The following is a 27,896-nucleotide window of genomic DNA, read 5'->3' as shown; positions in this document are numbered from 1 at the left end:
TAAAGTAGCTATGTTTTGGATTTCAGTATCGAAATCTGTTTTCATGGTTCGTTTTTTGATTTTGGGAGTTCTAAAACTTGAAATTGTACCATTAGAGGGAGAGAGACCAAAGAGTTTCTCAGTTTGGTCTCCCCCCCCCTTTAGTGGTACAGTTTGGGCTCCCAAGTCAAGTTTCAGAACTCGTCCCAAACCTGGGACTAAAGATGAATTTCAATACTGAAATCCAAAATGCAGGCATTTTAATAAACTTTTAAAATGCTTCACTTGGAAAAGTCTTATTTTAAATCTTTCTTATTTAAAGGATATAAATATTATATGTTCTTTATCCTAACATTTTAATGTTAGGTTAAAAACCATATAGTATTTATATACTTTACCTTCCATAATCTACCTCCTTTTACTTGTTTTTAATATCATTCTTAGCCATTGTTAACATACTTTTTATTCTGGTTTCCTTTAAATTTTATGCATGCAGTGTATTATAGTTCCTCCTGATGAACTACCACAGTTCAAAGTAATTTATAGCTTCAACTTCTCAGAATATCTACTACTCATTCCTTAAATGCTGATCTCCAGATAATTCTTCAGTTGGGCAAAGATAACTTAGTTATTTTTGATCGTTCTAAATCTCAGTCATGTCTTATCTCTCTCAAAAAGGATTCTTTTGCTCCTATGCTTACCTTTGATGACATTCAAATTTCCAGACAAGATCACCTATCTTTATTAGAGATTACCCTGACTTTTAATCTCTCATGACATAAGCATATCAAAAAGATTGCTTTCTCTGTATCGAAAAAACTGGGCTCTTTCTGTTGTTCTGATCATTACTTTACTTCTGAATATCTACTCACTTTGTACAAATCTGTCCTGCCATATATTATTTCCACCTCTGGGGCAGTACCCCCATAACCTCTCTGAGGCATCTAGATTCCTTCAAAAGAGGGTAGTTAGTTTAATTAATGACCTGTCCCTTACAAAGTCTCTCCACTCTCTGTCTTATAGACATTCTGTGTCATCTGCATGCCTTTCTATAGACACTTCCATTGGCACTGTTATCCTCCCTCTCTCTCTCTCTCTCTCTCTCTCTCTCTCTCTCTCTCTCTCTCTCTCTCTCTCTCTCTCTCTCTTCCAAACCAGTTAGAACACATGTTGCAACCAGTCAGCATCATTTCCCTGCTTAAAACTCACAGAACCAACTTTTATTCCTTCAACTTCCATTTTTTTCATGTTCTCTTCCTTCAACACACACACACACACACACACACACACACACACACACACACACACACACACACACACACACACACACACACACACACACACACACACACACACACACAGTACTGAGTACTGCAGGTTCTAATACCTTTTGTGTTTAGGGCTTTCATTAAAAAAAAGTTCCTAATTTATATTTATAACATACAGTGTATTAGGTAGATTAGTGTATATGTAATGTGTCTGTTGTCTTCACCATATCTGTCTGTCCATATCCAATAATTTGGGTCCTACTTGATGGATGGATTTTTATGAAATTTTTTATTTGGGTCTTTTAAAATGAGACCCAAATCTGGCAATTATTATTTCTTTGTTTATATATCTTGACTCTAGCAGATGGATTTTCATGAAATTTTTATATTTGGGTGTCTTAGAACGATTTGTTGAGCCTTTCCAAATTTAATTAAAATCAGACCAGTATTTAATTAAAATCTGCCAATTATTGTTTCTTTGTCTGTTCATCCACATGTAATAACTCGACTCACAATGAATATAGTGAAAATTTGATGAATGTTTTATCAAATTTTCGCTATATTTTGATGTGTTAGAATGATTTGTCACCCCTTCCCAAATATCATTAAAACTATGATAATAGAAATCCAGCAATTATTATTGTTAGTATTATTATTATTTTTTTTTTCATGCATATTATGTAGGTTAACCATATACTGTATATTGTAGTTGAAGCACTGGTGCTACAATATGTACAGTATATAGTTGGTCCTTTCATTATTTTATTTAATTTTATTGTTATGAATCATGAATTTTTACTATTTGCCAATGTGCCTGAAATGTAACATGATGCATATGTTAACTTACTTGTTCTTGAGTTAGAATAGACACAATTAGAGAATTTGACTGAGTGATAAAAATAAAATGTAATTATATAATTTATATGTAATGACAAGTTTGGAAGTAAATTATATACATGTTTTCCCTCTTAAAAGTTTAGATTCACATTGAACAAAGCCAAATATAACTTCTTTTTTTTTTTTTTTTTACGTTTATGGCTTGTTTATGCTCATCACATCCAAGAATATACTTTCTGATGGGTAAGGGAGTCATTTTGCAAACCTTAGCATTTGTTTGGCACCTTTGGAGACACTTGAAGAACATTTAGACTTGACAACCAATTTCCGATTTGGAAAGCAACCAATTAGGGACTTTAGGATAGTGATGCTGACCCAGGCCGATCACTCTATGTCGCCAACATAATAACCCTATACCACACCACATCATATAAACATATTCACCACTACACTGATTGGCTCTTTTTGGGTACAGCATCTTCAAAAACACTGATGGGGTTGGCATAATCTGGCTCGAGGCCACTCTCACACACACAGACACAAAAAATAAATAAATAAAACTGCATCTATACAATATTATTTGCATGTTATTATTAGCATTAGTAGAGGCATATGATGCAAGAAAGCAAGCTTATTCAGCATCAGCCAAAAAAAAAAAAAAAAAACAACACACCATTCCCATTTCACCCCTCCGTTCGCTCAAAATACCTGTCCAGTTGAGCCTTAAATTTGTTTAGGCTATCAACTTCAACAACAAGTGATGGAAGTCGATTCCATCAACCAACCACCCGCTGGCCAAAGGAAAATTTCCGCACATCTATCCGACATCCGTCCTTCCTCAATTTGAATTTATGCCCTCTGAGCTGATTATTCTGAGCAAGATGAAGAATCCCATTGGCATTGAGCATGCTCAAACCATTCAAAGCCTTATACACCTCTATCAGATCACCTCGCCGGTGACTAGTCTCCAGACTCTGTAATTTGCAAAACTTAAGCCTTTCTTCGTAAGAGCAACCCTTTGTTCCATTCACTAATCTTGTTGCCCTTCTCTGTACCCGTTCCAGCAGCTCTACATCCTTCTTGAAATGAGGCCTCCAGACCTGTATACAGTACTCAAGATGTGGCCTAACCATTGCCTTATACAAGGGAATAATCACCACCTTATCCCTTCTAGAAAAATTCCTGTATATCATTGACAAAACACCATGAGCTACTCTTGCAGCTCGTCTGCACTGCTCAGAGAACTTCATATCTGCCTGCACAATTACCCCCAGGTCCTTTTCATTCTCCACCACTGTCAGTGTAGTACTGCAGAGTTGATACGTTGCTCTGGGGTTACTGTTTCCCATATGTAGTACTTTACATTTGTCAATGTTAAACTTCATTTGCCACCTCTCAGCCCATCTGTTCAATCTTTCCAGATCCTGTTGCAGCAGCATAGCGTCAGTGGTGTCCTTAACAACCCTGCCAACCTTTGTATCATCTGCAAACTTGGACATTAACTTGATATCCCATCATCAATATCATTCACAAACACCAAAAACAACAATGGACCCAACACTGAACCCTGAGGAACTCCACTAATAACATTAGTCCACGTTGAGCAGTGTCCATTGATTACCACTCTCTGTCTTCTGCCACTCAACCATCCCCTTATCCATAGCAGCAATTTGCCTCCAATGCCACACTGCTCCAATTTGTGCAGCAGTCTTCGATGTGCAACAGTATCAAAAGCCTTTCTAAGATCCAAATATATAATATCAAAGTTATTCCCTGCATCCAGTTCTTTTGTGACTACATCATAGTATCCAATCAAATTGGTCAGGCAAGACCTGCCCTTAACAAAACCATGCTGCGTCTGAGCTATAACTGAATTCTTCTCTAGATGATCCTGCAGTGCTTCTTTAACCAGTGCCTCCATTAATTTACCTGGAACAGAAGCTAAACTAACAGGTCTATAATTACTTTTGTCAGCCTTTGATCCTCCTTTGTGAATTGGGGTTACATTTGCACATCTCCAGTCTATGGGTACCTCCCCTGAGTCCAAAGAAGCTCTCATAATTATGGTTAGGGGTTTGCTTACTTCCTTTGCTGCCTCCTTTAATATAACTGGATAGATCCCATCCACCCCAGGTGCCTTTTTTATGTTTATCCTCAACAGTCTGTCCTCCACTTTCCTCTCAGTTATTACAAAATCATCCAGCTCACTGCCAATGTTTACTTTACCTACATCATTCTCCTTCATGAATAACTCCTCATGCGTGAATGTAGATGCAAAATACTCATTTAGATTGTTAGCCACCTGAGCAGGATCCTCAACTGTTGAACCATCAATATCCAATGGACCAATCTGATTCATCCCTTTCTTTCTTGAGTTTAAATAGGTAAAGAACTCTTTTCTGTTTTTCTTTGCATCCTTTGCCAAGGATTTTTCGTAGTCTGCCTTTGCCGGCCCAATCTCCTTTGTGACTTGGTTACAGACCAACTTATATCTATCATAGGCTTCCATGTCATCCATTAATTTGTATTTATCCCATGCATTTTTCTTCTCTGCCACATGTCTCATTAGTTCATCTGACAACCATTTAGGCCTAAACCTTGAACAATAATTCTTAGTTGGTATGTAAAGCCTGGTAGCCTCCAAGATTAGTTCCTTGAATGCTTCCCATTTTGAGTTTGCTGTTGGTGACATCATCAGTTGGTCCCACTGTATAGAATTTAAATACTGTCTCAGACCATCATAGTCGCCTTTACGAAAACGAAAACCCTTCCCTTTACCTCTAATGGTAGTTACCTCCTTGAGTAAATCCCACTTCAACACACTGTGATCACTGCCTCCCAGTGGTTCATTTATCTGCAGATTCTTAATGCATGAAGAGTCACTACTGATAATCAGATCAAGAGTATTGCTCCCTCTTGTTGTCTCACGAACATGCTGTTGTAGAAAACAATCATCCAATAAATCCACAAAAGCCTTGCTAGTGTGTGAGTGACCAACCCACAAATTCCAGTCAATATCTGGGAAATTAAAATCCCCCATCATAAGACTCTCTGATTTACTGGCCCACTCTATTTCCCTGTACAATATCTTATTATACTCATCAGAGTCATTAGGCCTATAGCACACTCCTACTCTCAATTTTGATTTCCCTATGCTTATGTCACACCAAACTGACTCGACACTGCCCTGTCCATCGATGTCGACTGGCTTCACATCCTTGGACTTTATGTGTTTCTTAACTAATAGCATAATCCCTCCTCCACTCCTGTCCTGTCTATCCTTTCTATACACATTGTATTCCCCAAATTCCAGTTCCGCATTCCTTATATCTGTGTGACACCACGTCTCTGATATCCCAACAATATCTGCCTTTGATGTTTTGAGCAAAAACTCAAATTCATCAAATTTATTTACCAAACTCCTAGCATTGGTGTACACGCAGGTATACATGCACCTGTTTCTATTCTTGGCTATCCTAACACAACCCATGTGTTTACTTGTACCGCAATGACTCCCAGCAGTCTCTGAAATATCCTGCATCTTGTTTTTCAGGCTTCTGCTCATTTCAATAGAAGCAGTGCAAGAATCACTTCCACCTCTGCCAGTGGCTACTGTTAATCTATTAGTCCTTGTATCCCCCCAACTAGCAGTTTCCCGACCCACCTAACTCTGCCTCGACAGCATCAGCAAAAATTCTTGCACCCTTTCTATTTAAGTGTATCCCATCCCTGTAGAAGCAATCTCTCCTGTTAACAAGTACAGTCTAGGCTGAAAAAAATTCTACCCCTTGAACCTTGCACAATCCCTCCAGGGCCGAATTGATCGACAAGGCTCTCATCATATACTCCCTCCTATCGTGTCTGGGCAGAATTGCAGACACTTTCAAATTCAACCCTAATTCATGGCTTTTTTTCAACAGTGACCTGTACTTGCTAAGTAATTCCGCCGGTCTCCTACTCTTAATATCATTAGTGCCAACATGTACAACTATATCACCTTTTGTGCCCTTAAAAGATGATATCCGCTCTACAACGTCATCAACCTTTGCCCCTGGCAGACATACCCTGGTCCTATTCCACCTATCCTTTTTACAAAGCATGTTCCCCGTTTCCCTGACAATAGAGTCACCAACAACTACTAGTTCCTGTGGGACCAGCGCATTCTGCCTAGGGGGCTGCCTCTGTGTTGCCTGATGACCAAGTGCAAGCTCTGGCGTTGATGTGGGTGGCTGAGAGCTTGATGGGTTCCTCAATTTATTTCCTTCGAGGGCATCCACCCTGTCCTTCAAGCTCTCATAAAGGCCCATAACAAAGCTGAGTTGTCGCCTGATTTCCTTGCACTCCTTACATCGTGCAAACAAAAAGACCCTTGGCAGTATCATGTCCCGTACCCGACTGCTCCGCAAACATCAAGCAAACAGTGCATTTTAAAAGACTGTGATTCAGAGGGCAACTGCCCCCCTCAGTTCTCCCCTGAATCACAGCACTCGGATTAGCTTGAGCCTTTTGCTTTGCTGCTCTGGTCTGAGTCATGATTCCGATTTAATTCAATAAAATTTTAAAACAAAATTAAATCCTTCAATTCATTCTCTTCATTATACTTCATTCTCTGCATTTTCTCTCTGAGATTCCACAATTTAACCTGTATAATAATGGATTGCAGATAGGCAGTTCCTGCAATCCATTATTATAAGGTAGATCTTCCTGTCTACCTTATGCAGGAACTTCCTAGTACAATAAATAAAAAATAATAATAATAAATAAATAAATAAAATAAAAAAATCTACTAACATTTGACATAGCAAGTCCTTTTTGTAGAGTTTAAGCACCACTGATTATTTCATTTGTTTTTTTGTTTTTTTTTATCTCCACTTGGAATTACATTATCTATATCTTTCTGTAATGTAATCTGGTTTTTCTTGACGATAAATCTCCATATGATGGGATTCACATCACATCTGTACTTAGTACCCTGAAGAATGTTAGGATCTCTGATAACCTCCTCACTGTACTCAATAAAATTTTTCAGGAAAGACAGCTCCTTGTAGAGCAACATGGTCTCTCTCGGTCCTTTACTGTCTTCAGAGGATTGCACAGGGTGGTGTTCTGTAAACAGCACTGTTTACAGCTGCTTTGAAAACTCTGTTGGCAAATTTCCAAAACATGATATTGTACACTGATGATCTGAAGCTCTTCATTCATTCAGATCAGCCAGAACAAGCACTATCGGTCCAAAGAGTTGCAATAAAATAAATCTGAGATAAACACCTTCCTTCAGTACATTAGATTTGAGCTAAATGCCGAAAAATCTGCCCGATTGAGGTTTACAAAGAGAAGAATAAACGCAATGCAAGTCTCTATATATGGACATCAAATCAAACTTGTCAACTCTCAAAGGGACCTTGTTTTCATCTGGGATTCAAACCTGTCTTTTCTGGAGCACTTCAAGGAAGCAAGAAACAAATTCTATGCAGCCCTCTGGTCTGCTTGACAGGAACTGATTGGTTACGGCTATAATGAACTAATAACTAGATTTGTCCAAACTTGTGTTGTACAGGTGGCTCTCTATGCATCAGAAATCTGGTGCCTCTCCAATCTACCTACAGCCCCTCCGTCCCACCTACAGCAGTTCTTGGGGCTTCAGTATTGGCTTCTACAATCCCCCCAATAGAGCTTCAGGACATATCCTTACTATCTCTAGGACTATACTACATTCACTGCATGGAATATTAGTAAAGGCCTCCCCTTGGAAACAAATCATTACCACTCGCAATATAATTACTCTCTCCTAGCTAATTTCAGGTAGACTAGATGCTCTCAACATAAATAGCCTCATCTATGATCTGACCTGCTCTCAACCAAATCAGCTTCCTCAGTCATATGTCCCCAGCAAACACGATTGGACTCCTGAATGACCTAAATATTAGCCCTGACGTGATTTGCTTGGAAAAGGCCTACAGATCAAAAATTTTTACAATGGTCTGTTTTCCCAAATTTCTGGAAATCTGCCATCTTAAGAATTCTGTTGAAACCTGGCAAGTCTCCTAGTCTTCTCCGGTCTTATAGACCTATTGCTTTATTATCTAATTTCAGTAAGATCCTAGAACGTTTGATCTCATATAGAATCCTGGCTTTGCTTCAGGACACAGACAGCTATTCTAGTAATCAATATGGATTTTATTCTGAAGTTGGTGCTCTTGTTACTCTTCTGAATTTCCTTAATGAATCATCCTGGCAATTTTTATCAACATCGACAATGCCTTTGACTCTCTTTGGTGAGAGAGTGCTCTCGAACATCTTAGAACTCTGAACTACCCTGCTAAACTATACAATCTTATTAGGAATTATTTTTCAGACAGTTTTCTTGGAAAGTCTTACGTGGAAGTCCGCAAGGAACTGTTCTTGGACCCTTGTTTTGGAAACTTGTTCTCACTCAGTGGTTGCTAAATGTTTTCTCAAATTATTCATCAGTTGCAAGCACGAATGATTTAGTTCTTTTTTATGGAAATTCCCACCATTCACTAGAAGAAAATGTGAATTCTGTCATTCAACAACTTTCTAATTAGTCAACGCTTAACAAACTTACTATTTCTCACAGTAAAACTTGTATGATGGTCTTCAAAGGCATCCTTTTACCAATTTGCCCTCCTCTCTATGTCCACGCTATGTTTGAGAATTCTAAGCTTATTTTATGTGAGAGTTTGAAGGAGATTGGTGGTAGTAAATCTTCCAGGGACCACGGTGTGAAGGTGGCATACATTATACCTATATACATTTTATACAGATATATCTACAAATATATACATCTATTAATATATCCAAAAATTTGGCTACTCCGAAATGCCTGCAGTAGCTTAGCCACTTGTACTGCCCACTCCAGTGATCATCCATTGTGGAAAACTGAAAAAAAAGTTTCAACAGATCAGAACTGTACATTTTCTGCTGATATACTATCTAGACTTAGGTGCCTCCATAGCCAGGTGGGAAGGAGCAGCAACAGTGCGTGGCACACGCTTCTTGATTAGACCGGGGTTCGAGCCCGTCACCACCAAATACGGAGGATGCGGAAAGGTCAGGGAATGACCACCACATATTTCCAGAGCAATATGGTCTTAGTTGCTAATGCTCCTAAAAATCAAATAACAAACAAACAAACAAACAAACAATCTAGACTAGAAGCTTTATTGGGAGCAGCAAAGTGGAACTTGATTTATTGATTTAAAATGATTGTTCCTTATAACTTTTGATTCAAAAGTAGCAATGTAGTAATTATTTGTAATTCTCTGATTAATTTGATACATTTGTTCTTTACTTGGCCCTTGTGTTGTATCGATAAGAATGTTCGAACTTTGCTGGCATTGTTTTAGTATTGATATAGGCAATACTTGGCGGTTTCTACACAGTCATGTAGCAGCATAATCAGTATTAGTAGAGAGTGATAAACTATAATTTATAGCAATACATACATGTTTTAACAAGTTAACATCATCACATACTATTTATTGTATAATATAAATAGAGCCAGGGGCATTTATAGGGAATGTGGCATCCGGGTGCTAATCACAATTTGGTGCCCCCCTCAAAAAATTTATATATTTTGAGGGGTGCTCCCCTCAAAATATAATGATAATTTATAGCAAAAGTGATACAATTATAATTGTTGATAATGAAATTTACATAATAACAACTAATAAAAAGTATAAATTAATTACAAAAGAAACAGTGAAGTAAAGGTTATGCACACAAATCTTATGTTTATACATATAAATCATATAATAAAGAAGAAGAAGAATACAATAATATCATAAGTAATAACTAAGTAATATACACCATGAATTATCAAACTAATAGAGTAAGTTTTATGCGAAAAGATCTAAGCCTCCCAAACACTTCCTAGTTCATTTCACAAATATACGTGGTCTCAATTCTAATCTCAATGATGTCCATTTCCACTTGCAGTCTGCCAAACCCCATGTACTTTGTTTGACAGAATCTCAGTTATCGATTGATTCAACCACTGCTCATCTCAGTTGCCCAAATTATTCGCTGTATGATTACTTTCTCCTCAAAGATCATATTTGTGCATAAGTCCGTTTCAATATTCCCTGTCAGAGACTTGGTAATTTGGAATCTCCTCTTTTTGATCTTCTCTGGCTTAAAATCTCTCTACCTCATTCTGTCAAATTCATCTGTTGTCTCTACTGTTCTCCCAACTCCACTAATCACTTGGAGCTCTTTGACTTCCTCTCTTTGCAACTTAACTTTCTCCAGTCCAACTTTCCTAACAATGTTCACAACCCCAGCTGGTTTCCGTTTTCTAGTTACACCGACCCAGCTGATCGAGATGCTGAGGCTTTTGCAATTACTAATGACCTTGAACAGATTGTTCATTTATCTACAAGAATAACGGACAATCCTAACCATGCAGCCAACACGATTGATCTTTTAAACAATACGAGGAAACAGGCATGAAGTGAGCATTCTGATGGGCATTTATGAGAGCTTAAAGAACAGGGCAGATGCATTTGTGAAGCAATTAAAATGAGGAGCCAATCAAGCTCTCAGCTGCCCTCAAGCAACTCAGTGCCAGAGCCCTCGCTTGTGAATCAAGTAACACAGCAACAATCCCAAAGGAGGTAGTGATTGTCAGTGGCTCCACAAGGGGGGTGTCAAAATATTTGTATTCACCCAGAAGTAGTTGTAATAGAAATATGAAAAAAAAAATTTTTTTTTTTTGTTTGATACTCTGAAATCTCTATAGCATCCATGCAAATTTTGGTTTTGATCTGACAATTCATTTTTTTTTAGTTCCACATAGTGTTTAAGGATAAGATACCACTGGTGGTTCCCCACAATTTCACCATTAGTACTCTTGTGAAGATTACAGACTCTGTACATGCCAGATCAATGTGTGGTTTTTGTCATGTAGTGTGGTGGTATGTTGTATTTCTGGCATTTGGCCACAGGGCCCCTGTTGGGACCCCACATTATTGTCCACAGCCAATGGAGAGGTAACCAGTTCAGTAGGGATTATTCTCTGGCTAGCTTCTGCCTGGGTCACCTGAGCTTCCTGACTGAAGCCAAGTAAAAAAAAAAAAAAAAATAGTTTTTATTAGAAAAGAGCATGGAGAATATAGTAAAGGAGGGTCAGAATGGGGAATGAAGTACAAGTGGGCCATAGAATAGATAGTCCACCAAATAATGATAGGGGAAGAGGGAATGGGTTGGAAAGTCACAGCGGCAGTTGTCCCTGTGTGAGTGCCATTGCCCATGCTCAGATGGTGATCCCGCACATCGGTGGGGGGGGGGGGCGAGCCGTGATGGATTTCTCCGAGGATCCTGCACTCAATGAGTGCCTGCAGTATTCCTTCCCCGTGAAGTGGTTATCATGGCAGCTTGTCAGCTAGCTTGTTTTGATCCTGCACTCTGTGGAGTGCTAGCAGTTATCTACCCATGTTGGGGTTAGCTTGGGGGATTTCATAGTCCAGGGCTTCCTACAGCACTCTGCCAGTCACTTAGTGGGAATTTATTCCATGTTCAATGGTGATTGATCAAGGTCGAAGTCACTACTCGGTGTTCCTGTCTACTTTGATGTTCATTCTGTGTCCACCTGGTGGTGAGAACTGCTATGCAAAAGCAATATAACCGCTTTCATCAAGAAACAAGATGTGTTCTTGATTATGAGGGCTATTTTGTATTTCTGTATTCAGCCTTATTTGGTGATCTTCATATGTGGGGCAGAGGTACATTATGTGCTCTCACACCTTGTGATTTCCGCAGTGGCATTGAGGATCTTGTTCGATTCCCACGGTAGTGAGCTTATGCTGGAAGGGCCATGCCTTGTTAGGAGAAAGGTAGTCTGCAGTCTGGGGGTGTACCAAGGAAGAAACCTGCAGCAGGTATGTCTGACTGATGGGAGGAACCTCTTGGTGACAGCACCCTTCTCAGTAGTGTCCCAGCCAGTTTACCATTGGTTTAGCAGGTAGTCTGTGATTCATTTCCTTTCCTGATGTTGGTTATTCGCTAGGTTCAGCTGAAGTCCCATGGAGATTCCTTTTTTCAGCGCTGGAACATGCTGCATCAAATGACTTCCAAGTGAAGTGGCAGATATCCTGTGATAACACAGAGAGCAGGTGTGCTGACTGTATGGCACACCCTGGTCACAGAGAAGACCATGAATTGCTGAATCGAGTCCAGTTTCCACCTGTTGCATTCTAATGTGACTTTGGTGCACCAAATCGAGGCACCATAGCAGACGATGGGCACAAAGATCGCTTTGTATATTAGTGAGAGAGTTCTGTGTTTCAAGCCCCAGAGTCAGCCCTGCTAATGTGCCTAATCATTGCAGAGTATTTCTGTATTTTGGCTAGATACTTCAGGTGGTGCTGGAAGGTGAGCTGTGCATCCAGGTATAAGCCCAGGTATTTCACCTCTTCATACAGGTGGATAAAATTTTTGCTGATTTTCATAACAGGTGGTCTCCGGAGCTATAGCTTTCCCTTGAGCAGAATATATTTCACTTTTTCGCCAAAGATGGTGAGGCGATAAATGGAGGCCCAGTTCTGCAATTTAGTCAGTGCATGTTTTCTCTTCTAATAAAGCTCTCATGTTGGACTGGACAACAAGCACAAGATTGTCTGCAAAAGCGAAGGGACTGACTCCACCGAGGTCCATTCCCAGGAACTTCTCCATAATGATGAACCAGCGGAATGGTCTCAAGACAGCCTTGATACCTTCTGGTGACTCTCTTGGATTTGGTGGTTATCAGGACTTTTCTGTTGGATAGGTAGGTTTCCACACAGTTATATATGTTGGCTGAGACACTGGCCTTGCATTGTATGCTTGGCCACCAGAGGTGGTCAAACAAAGTCGATTAGGATCACAAGTGAGTACTTTTGGTTTGTATTGATTAGACTATTGATCACATCCTCTGTACTGAAGCTTGGTTTAAATCCGTACTGTAGTGGGGGGGAGCAGCAGTTCTCATCCATCCCAATCAAGATTCTTCCATCTGAGAGTAGATTGAGGGCAGTTTGTATTATTGCCAGTGCAGTTGCAATGTCTTCACCTGGATGGGGGTGTAGACATTGCAACTGCACACTCCCCACATGGACATATGGCTCTTGCAGCAGAATCACATAAACCCCCCCCTCCTCCTGGGCTTTTACCTTTATCTGGTCAGTGACCACTCTTGCCTTCTGTGCATTTATTTGTAAAAACTTTATTCCTTGGAATGATGTTGTAGAAGGGTGGCTATCCATAATTGATTCTTTGATGGTACTGGCTCTTCACTTTCTTATAGACCAGACAGTTGACATCCCTAATAGAGTGGTCATATGGGGTCATAGCGTTCTTACAGTTTGCACAAACTGGAGATTGATCCTTAGCGAAGCAATCCTTAAATTTGTGCCCTTTCAGTGCATGACCACATGTAGATGCCCATTGGTTACATGTGTGGCTTGTGTGACCAAAGCACAAACACTGGTAGCATTTAGGAACTGGGATGTGCTCTCTGTATCTATGGCTTCCTCAGTTGATGAAGATCCTGATCTGGGTGCTGATGACCTGGCAGGCCCTTGGGGAGAGCTCAACCACCCAGTTGACAGTGTTGGTGGATTTTGATTTGGTGTAATATCTGGGGATGATATCTGCCCATCTCAGTACCTACCAGAAACTGAGATGATATCTGCCCATCTCAGTTTCTGGTAGGTATGCTCCTAGATTCTTGTGATATATCTCCTCCCTCAGTTCATCAGATGTTGTCTGATCGATGTCAAAGGGGACTATAGATGGCTCCTTTCTTTTGGGAGCTTCAGCCCTCAAGCCATGATTGGGTATATCCGGTTACTCAGGATAGTGAGTGCCTCCTCCCTTGTCTCAGTGATTACTCCCGGATTCCTCGTTTTTCTGATATTCTTGATTTTAATTGTCTTCATCTGGTCTTTAAGGTTTTTTGTGAGCGCTTCCTTTACAGCCTTACTGGTTTCGAGTTGGTTATCCTCTGCTGGTTTAACTAGTATTACATGCGATTTCATTGGTTTCCTTTTTCTTCCAGAAATAGGGGCTTTCTCTCAGTCCTGTAGGTGCAGATTCAGTCAGACCATTCCTCAATGCTTCTGCAATGGAATGGGGGCACTGTTGCATTGTATTTTCCCATACCTGGGTCAGTAGGTCTATTTTTATCTCAAGCTTTTCATTGGTAATATAAAGGTGGAGGACCATTGTCTCCCTCCTGCTGAATAACTATAATATCCATCCTAATCTTAGCTGTTATTCAGTTGAATTGTTTGACCATGTATTTCTCCAGTGTCCTTCGTATGGCAATGATCCAGTCACTGGGGATCCACTTAGAGGTTTCTACTGGTTTTTCTTGTTCCGAATCACCAGAGGATTCTTTAGCTCCTTCCTCTTGTATTTCTTTCAGTGTTGGGAAATTGGTCCCAGATCTGTGTTTGTGCCATTTTTCTCCCTGCTTAGTTTTACTCCTGTTAGCTTTGGAGGTGTCTTCATGTTTGTTCATGATTCACCCTTGCCTTCCTGGGAAGACTTGGCACGATCCTTTGGAGTATTTCCTAGTTCTGAGTTGTTCATTGTGGGTTATGTCAAGATCCAGATAAACAGTCAATTCGAATTACCAAGTTAAAAGTACCTCAGTTCTTCAATAGGCCTCAGCTGGAGCAGAATGGTGTTTACCACAAGTTGGGTCAAACACATGCCAGGTCTAAAGTAGGAATGTGCCACAAAGATGCCGCTTTTTCCTGATATATAACAGAAAGTCTTTATTTTTCTCTTCTTTTATTTTCCTCTTATGCAGTACTCACCAAGTTAGAACAGGTAATGTTTCTTGTTTACAAAGTTTTTCAGAAAATTTTGTTTTCAATGCTCAATTTCTAAGGAAATCACAATTGAAATCAATTCTATGTTGTGAGAACATTCCGTTCAAGTGTAGTCGATTCTATGTAGTGAGAACATTCCGTTCAACTATACAGTATAGTATAGTTGTAGTAAAGTGGGCAGCTGTAGGGAGTTAAGCACAACGTAAACCTTCCCCTTCCGGCACTTAGTAGGGGGACAAGCTTGACCTTGTGTTAAACACCAATGCAAAAGGGTAGCTTTAATAGACTTATCGATAGCAAAAACAAAAAAATAATATAGAACATTATCTAGTAAAAATCAGTGCAGTAGAGGTAACTATCGGATCCAGGATGATAAGATGAAAAATTTGATATCAGTTCATACTACAAAACACAAGGTACAATTTAAAATAGCACCTTATATGAGGAGTTTTCCTACAAGCAGCCTTTCATACTCCCCATGCTCACACAGTTATTCCACTCAGTGCAATACCCTGAATAGGTGAGGAACAGACACTTTTTTTTTTTTTTTTTTTTGCATTTGTGTTTGTGCTAAGTGGACTCATTTTTCACCTAGCACAGACACAAATGAATGAATATTCTGTCTTGATGGAAAACACATTCTGATAGGCCGGTCTTATTTAGGTTTTTCTATATTGGGAATTGTTGCGGTCCAGGTAGTTGTGACTGTCAAGTGGGAGGGTATCTCACAGTCTGGGTGGTAAAAACTTGGCTACTTCTCCTTGACTCAAAGAGCTCTTGAGCAAAGTCACAGAAGGCCATATAGTGTATTTCATCAGAGATGAGTAGATGTTCATCTCCACAATTTATTGGTCCTATCTTTAAAATTAGTATACATTTGTGGGGGTGGTAGTTGGGACAATCATGTGCCCAATCCTCATCTGCTCCTCGGGTACATTTAGAGCCTGGTTGTGTCTTAGTTGACACGGTTTTGCATTCAAGTAACCATGCCCTGTAAGCAAGAAGTCTGCATAGAGACTGGGGGGGGGGGAGAAATAGAGTTACCTGAGAAAGAAATCTCCTAGTGACTTCTCCTTTGGTGGTCTCATTCCATCTCAGAATTCCATTTGAATTCTGTCTGTTTTTAGTTATAGTAAAAAAAATAAATAATGTAAATAAGCAGTATTTGTGAATGCTGTTTGAAGTTTTCATTTTTTTTCTTTTAGTTATCAGCCTTGCTAAGCAGTGAAATACATGGAGCAAAATCAGGACGGAATCTAGCAGCCAAACTAGGCTATTTAGTACAGCAGCATTATAACCTTGCTTCAACTACAGTCACTGGAATACCAATGAAGGTAATTTATATCCAGGGAAGTTGAGAAAAACTTATCTTGTTTCAATTTTATATGTAATTATTTCAATTATCCTATTGGCACTTAAATGAAAACTCTGGCACAAGGAGATCATTTTATTTTTATTCCTTAGAAATTTCTTATAATTATGATAGAGAAATTAATCCTCTAGTGCCATGGTTTTCAACCAGGAGTATGTGTACTCCTGGGGGGGTGGTACCCTTAGGCATTGCATCCAAAATGGCAATTTTCATTTGATTAGTTTTAGTAAAATATTTATCAGCTAATTGTGAAATTTTACTGATTTTGCCGTCTATTTATTTCTGATGCCCTAGAATTTATCTTGCATTTAAGAAAACTAAATGAAAACCAAACTGTCCAGGCCATCATAATGCCAAAGTGAAGTCACATGATTTCTCCATAAATCACTCGTCACTTCATGCATATTTTTGTCTAGTTTAACCCTCAGCAGTTTTTGCTATCCTAACTTCTAGTCGATGAAAGGGTGTCGTGTGCTGTTGTTTACAAAAATTTACTTTGTAACTAATGTACCACACTTGATGAATGGTAAACGAAAAATAAATTTTCTGTTTGTACTCCGGAAAAATTATACAGTCAGACTCCTCTGACCGTGTGGTCATCCCGGTAGCCATATTCTCCTCCAGAGGTAGCTGTTTGTAATTAGTGTTCCACTGAAACACTCTTTTATTGCATTTTTGGCTGAGAGGAGAAATTGGGCGTTTACAGTAATTATTCATTGAAGAGTCCTGTTGTTTACAAAAATGATTAGGCAACTGAATATATCAAAATGAATATACAGCCAATTTTTCAGCTATTTCCCCCCCCTCCAAAAAAGGCAGATGTACAGTAGATAAAGAGTCCCAGATTTTTCTGAGACTCGTATCTACTGTATATCTGTATTTTGTAAAATCTGAATTTGTGCTGGATGAGTGGTTAGCAATGGTTTTTCTGTGTAAATATATTTAATTTTTATTTCACAACATCCAATCATGGATAATTTTTAGTAAGAGATAGAAAGAGAAAGATTTTCTAAGAGAGAACAGAAAATCCTGAGAAAAGATACCAAAGATGAGTCAAAAACACCTCAGTATGATAGACCAAGTGGTGAATATGATAGACCAAGTGGTGAGTGTAATCATGACCATTCACCAAGTTCATCTATGAGCAAATTAGCTCCAGATAAGAACCAGAAAAAACTACAACATTATCAAAATGAATATCTGAAATATGGCTTCTATTATTGGGGTGATGAGCATAGTCCAATCCCTCTGTGTATAATATGTGAACAGAAATGCTAACTCTATGAAACCCTCTCTGTTGATGGGATATTTTGAAAGAAATCGAGACTTGAACGGTAAGTCCATTGCTTATTTTGAATAGAAAAAGAAGTATCACGTAAAAAAATACTTTGTTGGTGGTAAAATCTATTTGTGATTTGTAAAAAAGAATTATCAGAAGCCTTACTGAAAGTAAGCTATTGCATTGCTTGTCAAGGAGAGGACCGTGCTATTCATGAAAATTTGATAATGCCACGTGCTATTGACCTATATGAGACTATTCTAACCCAACAAATCAGCAAAAGTAAAACAGGTGCTGCTCTCTAATGACACTGTAAAAAGAATTTTACTTTGCTCGGCCAATCTTCTTAACAAACTCATTAATAGATTGACCTAGTTATCGCCTTATTTTAACTTGCCACTCAATGAGTTTAACATCTGTTCTAGAGGAAATAAAGGAGTCACTGGTTAAAGGAACATTGCAGGATCATCCAGACAAGACTGCAGTAATAATTCAGACACAGCATGTATTTGCCAAGGTGAAGTCTTGTCTGACCAATTTCAGTGGATACTATGGCATGGTCACAAAGAAACCAGATGCAAAAAATAATTTTCATATCATATACTTGGATTTCAGAATATCTTTTGATAATCATGGAAGATGACTGCTGTACAAATTGGAGCAGCATGGCATTAAAGGCAGGCTGCTACAATGAATAAAAGGATGGTTGAGTGGGAGAAGGCAGAAAGTGTTAATCAGTTTATCTGCTCTTTGTGGACTAATTAGTGGTGTCCCCCAGGGTTCAGTGTTGAGCCCATTGTTGTTTTGTATATTTATTTTTGTATAGTTATTTTTGTATATTTGCAGATGATACAAAGGTTGGCAGGGTTGTTAATGATAGTATGCTACTGCAACAGGATCTAGAAAAGTTGGGCAGATGGGCTGAGAAGTGGCAACTGAAGTTTAACATTGACAAATGAAAAGTACTGCATATGGGTAGCAGTAACCCCCCCCCCCCCAGAGAAATGTACCAACTGGGTGGAGTTACACTCAGGGTAGTGGAGAATGAATGAAAGAGACCTGGAGGTAATTGTGCAGTCAGATATGAAGTTTTCTGAACAGTGTAGATCAGTGTAGATAGGCTGTAGAGTAGGTCATGGGATCTTGTCAGTGATATTCAAGAATTTTGCTAGCAGGGATAAGGAGGTGATTATTCCCTTGTATAAGGCAGTGGTGAAGCCACACCTTGAGTACTGTGTACAAGTTTGGAAGCCTAATTTTAGGAAGGATGTAGAGTTGCCAGAATGAGTACAGATAAGGGCAGTAAGACTGGTGAAAGAAAGGCTTAAGTTCTGCTAATTGCAGCATCTGGAGACTTGGGCACCTGCAAGGCAATCTGATTGAGGTGTATAGGGCATTGAATGGATTGTGCAGGCTCAATGCTGATGGGATTCTTCCTCTTGCTCAGATTACAAACCTGGTGGATACCTTGTTTATGCTCCCCTCAGATTACAAACCTGAGGGGGCATAAACTGAAATTGAGGAAAGACATTTGTCGATTAGACGTGCGGAAATTTGCCCTTAGCCAGCTGGAACAAACTTCCATCGGTCGTTGTGGAAGTTGATACCTTAAATAAATTCAAGGAAGAAGTGATCAAACGTTTGGAGCGAATTTATGGGTGAAATGGGAAGTTTTTTTTTTATTTTTTTGGCTGATACTCTATAAACTTGCTTTCTTGCATCATATACCTCTGCTAATGCTAAAAAGAGCAGTGCCCATTGATAACAACTCTGTCTTCTTCCACTTAACCATCCCTTTTTTTTTTAATTGCAGTAACTTGCCCTTAATGCCACATTACTTTGGTTTGTAGAGCAGTCTTTTATGTGCAACAGTAACAAAAGACATCCTGAAATCCAAGAACAGTAGATTCCAGTTATTTGGGACACATCGGGACTAGTGCATTTTGGCCTGATTCAACGGCTTTCCCAATTATCTGAAGTTTCACGTAAATAGTTAAAAACACAATGGACCCCCGCTTTATAATTGGTTTGCTGTACAATCAAATCACGTTACGATGGACTCACCATAGTAAAGTACTATACGATGTGTAGTAAGCGCGCCGGTCATTTTGATTGCATTTGTGAATTGAATTTTAATTCTATTAAACAGCGATTCTAATTAGCGAAAATAGGAGGAATATTATCCACAGGCTATGAAAATAAAGATATATTAATCACGGATTTACGCTTTATTACCTTACCAATTAAAAAATTATATAATATGTGAAAATCCAAAGAATATACGTGATAATTGGAATAATTAATACATACTGTAATATGTACATATTAACTAGTTGACATTTCTGTTCACTGACATTTGTGGGTCAGAGTTAAAATTTAAAATATTAAAAAGATAAGTAATTAATAACAAAGAACACGACACACACAAATTGTAAGTAACACGATATGCGCAAGTGAGAATGGAGTAGTAAGTTACGAAGCTTTAAAAATAGGAATGAAGAGAAGATTCTGAAAATTAATTTTTTTATATGATTGAAGATTTCATGGAAGTGTAAACACATTTCACCATAATAACCCACAGAATTCCAGCTTTTGTTATTATCGAAAATTCAATACGATCGAGTTTACTATCAGTTTATGATAGATTGCACTAACATAAAACCCCAATAAACAGGTGACTGTTAATTGTTTTTATTGTTTTATGGTTGTGACCTCCAGAAATCTGACCGAATCACGTGATACGGTTGGAGACAATCGTAGGGTAATCTCCAGTGCTGCGGTCTCCTGCCCCGATTAAACGGCATGTTGTCCCAATTAAGCGAAGTAAACCCTGGTTTTTTTCTCGATGAGTTCTGTTTTTTATGATTTGCCCCAAATAAATGGCTGCCCCGATTAACCGATGGCCCAAATAACTGGAATCCACTGTATATGATGTCAAAATTATTTTTGATATTAGTTCCTTAGTCACTGCATCATCGTAACCTATCAGATTAGTTACACAAAACTGCCCATCGACAAATACATGCTGTGATTGTAGTAAAATTGCATGCCTATCCAAATGGTCCTGCATTACTTCTTTAACCAATGGTTCCATTATTTTCCATGGAATAGGATCTACTCATGCTGCCTGTTGATCCCACTTTCTATGAATTGGGGATATATTTGCACATCTTCAGTCCATAGGTATCTCCCCTGGATCCAAGAATGCTGTCATAATTATGGCTAAGGATTTGTTTACCTAATTTGCTCCCTCCTTCAATTCCCTGAAGACCAGAGGTGCTAACAGTGCATTCCCAGTTAAGTCTCATGTAATCCGTTCGTTATATGGAAATTTTTTTCATTCTAAGGAAACTATTTTAAATGTAATTACCAAGGGGAATTGAAAAAATATCATAAAATAGAAAATTTCACTATAAAGGAAGGTTGTTAAACAGAGGTCCGACTTGCATATGTCAAAAAAAAATTTTCCACCCTCCTGAAATGCTGCCCGTAAGTGATGCTTACCTCACCTACCCTCTTGCGGCGGCTCTGCAAAGCAGTTTGGTATACTCATCACAATTATTAGGCCTATAAGACACTCCTCCTCTCAATTTTGTTTTCCTAGTGCTTGTATAACACGAAACTGACTCAACATTGCATAAATTGTTTGGCTAGATTATGTCCAAAATACTTCACCATTGACTCATCAATAGATGAGTCAATGGTGAAGTATTTTGGAAATAATCAATAGATGAGTCAATGGTGTATTGGACAAGTATTTTGGACATAATCAATAGATGAGTCAATGGTGAAGTTAGGTGAAGTTAGGTGAAGTTGAGTCAATGGTGAAGTTAGGTGAAGTTGAGTCAATGGTGAAGTTAGGTGAAGTTGAGTCAATGGTGAAGTATAAAGTTAGGCCAATAATATTCATTATTGGCCTAACTTTATACATTCGATCTTAGTTGCAATTTGTTTATGCCTGATATTGAAATTGATAAAGAAAAGAGAAGATTATCTTGGAAATAAATGCCTCCTGAAACATTTCTGAAGAAGACAACTCCTTGTGCAACAAACCAACAAGTGCCAAGCCAATAATGAGGGATCAACTAGTAATGTCATTTTAAATGCATAATATTGAAAATTGCATAATTTTTCTTGGCCTAAAGAATTTCTAATGTAATTTTTAATTCTTTTAAGTACATTGAAAGAACGTTCTGCCAATGCGTTAGAAACATGTATGGTTAAATATATTTTAAAATTATGTCCACATTAGGAAACGTAGAAACTAGCCCTTCTTGAATTGCTTTATACATTAATAAAGGAGAATTTAAATTTTCATTTTTTGCAAAATGTACAAAGTGGGTAAGTTCTTCCTTAAAAATACTAACGCGATGTCATTTGAATACGTATTTATTAAATTTAAAATAAATTCATTGTACTCATTTGACGAAATTTCTTTTAAGTTGATATTTATTAATATGGCAAAATAATTTAAAATATTTTGATAAGCCTCAACACATCTTTGAATGTCTGATACCAACTGATCGCGGATAACATTCAAACAATTCATTATAAATCCTTGTTTGCCTGCCAATTGCACATCCTCATTTCCATCTCTTTTCTCATCAAAATGTAATTTTCTTTTGCATTTTCACCCTTTGCCTGACTCATAATTTGTATTTTTTGTTAATGCAAAACATTCTGACTCTGTAGTATCAAAAAATTCATTGTTGTTTCGAATGTCTTCTGATATGTACAAAGATAATGATTTTAAAAGATTTACGGCATTGTGTAAATCAGAATTTTTATTTTGAAGACTTTTACTAGTTGCATTCCATCTTTGTAGAATTGCATTCCATATGAAAAGTAAAAGCGTTGTTTCAAAATCTTCAAAGTTTCATATAGCTTTTTTGCTTCTAATTTTGTTACAGGTTTTTCATTACAATCTTCAAAAGTTTTAAATAAAGATTCTTTTATGGCCAAAAAATTCATCTTAACAGCTAAAATTGCATCTGCTCTTGAGGACCATCTTGTAGAACAATTTTTTTTAATGTTACATTTCCTTTTGCAGTTGCTTTCATTAAAATATCCCATCTCTTTGTAGAAGAAGAGAAACATACAAATAAATTTTGAATAAAATTGAAGAAATGGAGTGCTTTTGGATAAGCTTCTGCAGCAGAATTTCTCACTAAATTTAGCCTATGAGCTGCACCAAGGACATAAACTGCAGTTTTACTATGGCTCTTAATCTTCACTTGTAACCCATTGTATATCCCGGACATGTTGGCTGCATTGTCGTAAGATTGTCCTCGACAGTTTTGGATATCTAAACCATATTCCGTTAATTTTGAAGTTATAATATTTTCTAAATAGCTAGCGTCATGCTTTTCAGTATGTGGGAAAGACAAGAAACATTCCCGAATTTTATTTTCTTTATCTAAATATTGTATAATAAATGATAATTGATCTGTGTGACTTATGTCGGGAGTAGAGTCAACAATAAGTGAAAAGTATTTAGCCTGTTTGATTTCATTAACAATTGTATTTCTTATGCTGGTGGCCATTAAATGTATGAATTCGTCACACGTAGTATTAGAAAGATAATTCACCTGTCCTTTACCACATTTACCATAACTTTCTAAGTGGATTTTCAAAAACATATCAAAATTAGCTAAGTATTCAAAGCAACTCATAAAATTTCCTGCACTACTATCATGCCCTCGAAATCCCAACCCTAATAAAGCTAACAGTTTCACAGTCGCAACAACTCTTTTTAGAACCTCATGCCAATAATTTGTTTGTTTTTCATAAGCTTTTATCAACTCTAAATCAATTCTTCCTACACTTTTCAAGTGCTTTACATACACACACATATTTTCCTTATGTTCTTTAGACTCATCATGCCTTCTTAAAATATTAACAATATGTTTCCAATCATTACATCCAGTAACTAATAATTTTTTTTTGATTTAACTGAAAACAATTTGCAAATAAAACAGTACACAGATTTTGTGATTTCTCAAAATATTAACCACTCTCCTTTTTCTGTGGTACCATTAGCTCTATTTAAATAGAAATGGGATTCGTTTAATTTTCTTGTAATGATTTTTCCATCACAATTAAAATTTCGGTTTGAATTTTTAATGTTTCCAAAATTTTTCGGTTTTTCGCGAAGGCAAAACTCAATAAAATCATTTGTGAAGGGTTTGGCCATAAAGCAATATCTTTAGTGTATGTTTTATGTTTGATATTATTTGTATGTATTGCATTCATATTTTTATCATTATTATCATTGATATTGTTTGTATTAATATTTTGATCATTATTATCATTGATATTTGTATTAATATTTTTATCATTGTTATCATTAATATTGTAAACAGTTGCATTGTTGGTATTGTTTTCAGTTTGATCAATAATAATGCCGGCTGATACTGTAGAGTTGGAAGGTTCATTTTCTATTCTATTTTCTTCTGTTTTTCTGCTGTCATCTTTTCGATTTTTTTATTGCTACAAAATCCTGTAATGAGGTTTGTTTCTTTTTTAATTCCGCCTCTTTAATTTTCTGCTTCTTTCTTTTTTGAAACCCTGATTCGTACATTCTTTTCATCACCCTAAAATATTTTTATATTCGTATATTGTATAATTTATTATTTTTTTACTTTATTCAGCTAATCGTTTTTCATAATTAAGTAAAATAATATTTGAATGTACAATGTAAAATAGAAATCCAGTATTCTGCCCCAATTACAGAAAATTTGTTTAAATTAATTGTACATTATCGTGGGAAAGAGCCTGCACCAAATCATGTGTTAGAATTAGTATAAAATATAAAATAAATATTTTAACAACAAAACAAACAAAATACTAGTATTAATACCTACCTCGAATTTTCTCTTTACAGTAAATCCCCGCTATTCACGATATCTGTATTCGCGGTCGCTGATTTAATATAAAATGAAACCTAAAAAAAATATGAATTTTAAAGCGCCGTGAACATTTTCCGCCATAAAAAAAACATGGGCGTGGCTAAAATTATCTTTCCTGGTCAAAACAGTGCTCAGTGGGTGGGGGGAGAGGGGTGACAAAATCGCGAGCGTGGATGTTTCTCGCTAATCCTTGTTTAGTATGTGTTATGCGCTTGTCATGGAAGGTTTCGTAGTTTGCTTTAATTTATATGTTTATAAACTGAATAAATTTATCAATTCATAAATTGATATGCTTACAAAAGTGATAAATCTACCGTTCTGCAGTGTAAAACAGACTTTTTCGAGTGTGTTAATGGAAGAAAGTGACTTTATTGTGGACAAGTTCTTTCTAACCCCTACAAAAATATGGCTACAAATAACAAGGGAAATGTGAAAAGATCAAAGAAGGTGATAACATTAGCGAATAAAATTGGGTTATTAGATAAAATTTCTAATGGTGAAAGTGTCTCCTCAGTGGCAAAACATTATAAAATCAATGAGTCAATGGTACGATCAATCAAGAAATCGGAAGAAAAAATCCGCCGTAATGTCCGTGAAAACACGCTAATTGCTTCAAAAATTTGCTCTGTAACTCGTGATGTTAAATTAGAAAAAATGGAAAAGGCTTAAAATCTGTGGATAGAAGACCAAACTCAAAATAAAATTCCATTAAGTTCACTCATCATTCGTGTAAAGGCACAACTCCTTTATCAACACTTTAGCGAAACTGGTGATAGCACTGGCGGGATGTTTTTTTAGCTAGCAAAGACGCTGGTTTGAAAGATTTGTTTGAAATTTCTAATAAATATTACATTTAATATTAAATCGTTTCTTATTTTCATTTCGATGCCATATGCTTGCATTTCACTATGTACTGTCTATGTACATAGTCATATTATGAAGGTACATATAATACAAACATAGACAAAATTTTAGACTAGTTTTTCTTATATATTTCATACTTTGGACCGGAACTGCATTATTACTGTGGGAGCCATAACTCAGTATTTGCATTTTCGGTATTCGTGGCGTTTCTCTGGAACTAACCCCCGCGAATAGCAGGGGTTTACTGTATTTATTAAACAACATTTGTATCTTATACACTTATTGTTAATACAATAATACACAATACACTTGTTGGCACACACTATGTTGATATCAGCGATCAGCCATATGTACTGTCTGTACCACGGGGATGACATAGCTCGTTATAGTTGTCAATCTTAATATCCCATTCGGGCCGAAGGACCTCCAGCGGCAAAATCAGTGCGGTAGTAAATGATATCTACTACTTATCAACAATAACCAGAGCAAATGTAACCGAATTTTCCGTGTAATGTGATATAGGATTTTAAGATTGACAACTATAATGGCCCGTTTCACGGAGATGGTTTCTATTTTGAAATAAAAACAATAAAATTCAGTTATATATTTGCTATGGTTACTGTTGATAAGTAGTAGATATCATTTACTACCGCGCTGATTTCGTCGCTGGAAGTCCTTCGGCCCTTGTCAGCAGAATAGGGGTGGAATGAAACTCTAAGGTCTGGTAGAAAATACATTACGGGATAGGGTTGTTGCATAGGGCTGGTCTGTATACGGCAATGCACTCTGCCCTGCGCCAAGGTGTTTATATTTCATTTGTTGCCATACGCCCGCATCACACCTGCAATCTAGGGTCCTAGGTTCTGATTTTTTTACTACAAAAATGAGTTTATAGAATATTGATTTGGGGACTTTGGGGCCGCCCTGTTGATGGGGGCCCCAGGCAATTGCCCTTTTTGCCCATAGGATAACTCGCCGCTGCATGGAGTAACAAGTTTATGAAGCTTAAAAAAAAAAGGAATGAAGAGAAAATTCTGAAAATTTATTTATGTTTTTTATACGATTGAACATTTTAGTAAAGGGGAAACACATTTCACCATAATAACGTAAAATCCACCCAATTCCAGCTATCGGTATTTTCACAAATGCAAGAAGATAGAGTTTACTAGCCTTTTATAATTGCTTACAGTAACAGAAAAGCCCAATAAACCGGAAAGTGCAAATTGTTTTTATTGTTTTATGGTCATGACCTCCAGAAACGTGTTTTAGAAAAATATCACAAAGGCATTTAAAATTGATTCTTATAACGGAACATATGATAACGATGAAAGTGTAGTGCATTTTGAATTGGTAACTAATACAATTTTCAAACCATGCTCAAGACCTTTTATATGGCCTTAAGGTTCTTTACCTTAAAATGACATTTTAGAGAGTTAAATAGCTTAGTTATACAGCGAAAATTTCAACTTCCGAGATCTTGAAACGAATTACCAAAAAACAATGTGTTATTGGGTTCACATTACAATATTTTAATGATACTATAGTGTCTCTGGAATTGATTAATATCTTATAGCAGGGTACACTGTATTGTATAGCTACGCACGTGGTTTGGAATGCGATATTTATGAATGTTTAACACGTTCGCTGCCAGTCATGAGGCAGCATGCTATCGTTAATAGCCCAGCACAGAAGGCGGAGACTATCGCCAGAAGCTGACTGTGTTTCCATAACGAAAAAGCTTGAAAATTGGTAACGAAAAATGAAAACAGTTTCCAAAAGATTTGGAGATTCACGCGCCAGCATGTGATAGGCACTGGAAGTCAAATTTGGCTTTAAATGCCGAATCACGCGCTGGCGCGTGACACAAAAGCATAATAATGTAGTTTGTAAATAATAAAACAAAAAACATGGTAACATTAAGAAATACGTTTTATTTCATACCGAACAACTACAGATTATAAATACTATGTGTAAGAATGTTACTTATGAATAATTTTCGCACAATCTAAGCAATAGCTGGGTGATCCTTCACAAACACTGCAGATATAGATTGTATCCTTACGTTTCCCTTCAGAATAGCAACGTTTGCATTGCCTCCTCAATATCTTTCCACCTTTTCTTTCATCCCGTGGTTTGAGCACATGTTCCAGTTCAGGTACATCATGCACAGTATGAGGGAGATCAGATGGCTGTTTCAATAAAGATCTGATCACTGATAAACGGAAGTCATAAAGTTGCACCTTGTTGTGTGAATATTTATTATAGATATGGTGTGCATTGATCATTATTAGTTGCAAAATATGCATAAATATTTTTGTAGGCCACCTAATGGTTTTCCTTTCGCAAGGATAATAGGCAAGCATTTGATCTTGCTTGTCAATGCCTGACATAAACCTATTATACTCAATTATAGGCAATGGTTTTGACTTCAGTTTGCCTCGTTTTTTCTGCATCTCCACCATATCATTTTGGTATTCTGTAGATATGTAACTGACATCTCTTCTGTCCTTCCACTTAGCAATCATTACACCACGGGCACACCTTGATAAAGTT

General features: G+C 37.4%; 1 protein-coding gene across 1 annotated transcript in view; it reads left to right on the top strand.

Annotated features, from left to right (window-relative positions):
* The window catches only part of asun (integrator complex subunit 13 asun), a 409,288-nt gene that overhangs the window by 98,713 nt on the left and 282,679 nt on the right, over positions 1-27,896 (top strand). The window contains exon 6 of the mRNA XM_090371642.1: positions 16,126-16,254. Within this exon, the coding sequence (XP_090227768.1) occupies positions 16,126-16,254 (129 nt within the window). The remainder of the gene's footprint in view (positions 1-16,125; positions 16,255-27,896) is intronic.

This window comes from Mastigoproctus giganteus, chromosome 4, assembly GCF_048544385.1.
Source record: "Mastigoproctus giganteus isolate SK-2022 chromosome 4, ASM4854438v1, whole genome shotgun sequence".
NCBI classification, from domain to species: domain Eukaryota; kingdom Metazoa; phylum Arthropoda; class Arachnida; order Uropygi; family Thelyphonidae; genus Mastigoproctus; species Mastigoproctus giganteus.
The sequence above is the reverse complement of the archived record's forward strand: the minus strand, read 5'-3'. Positions and strand labels throughout refer to the sequence as shown.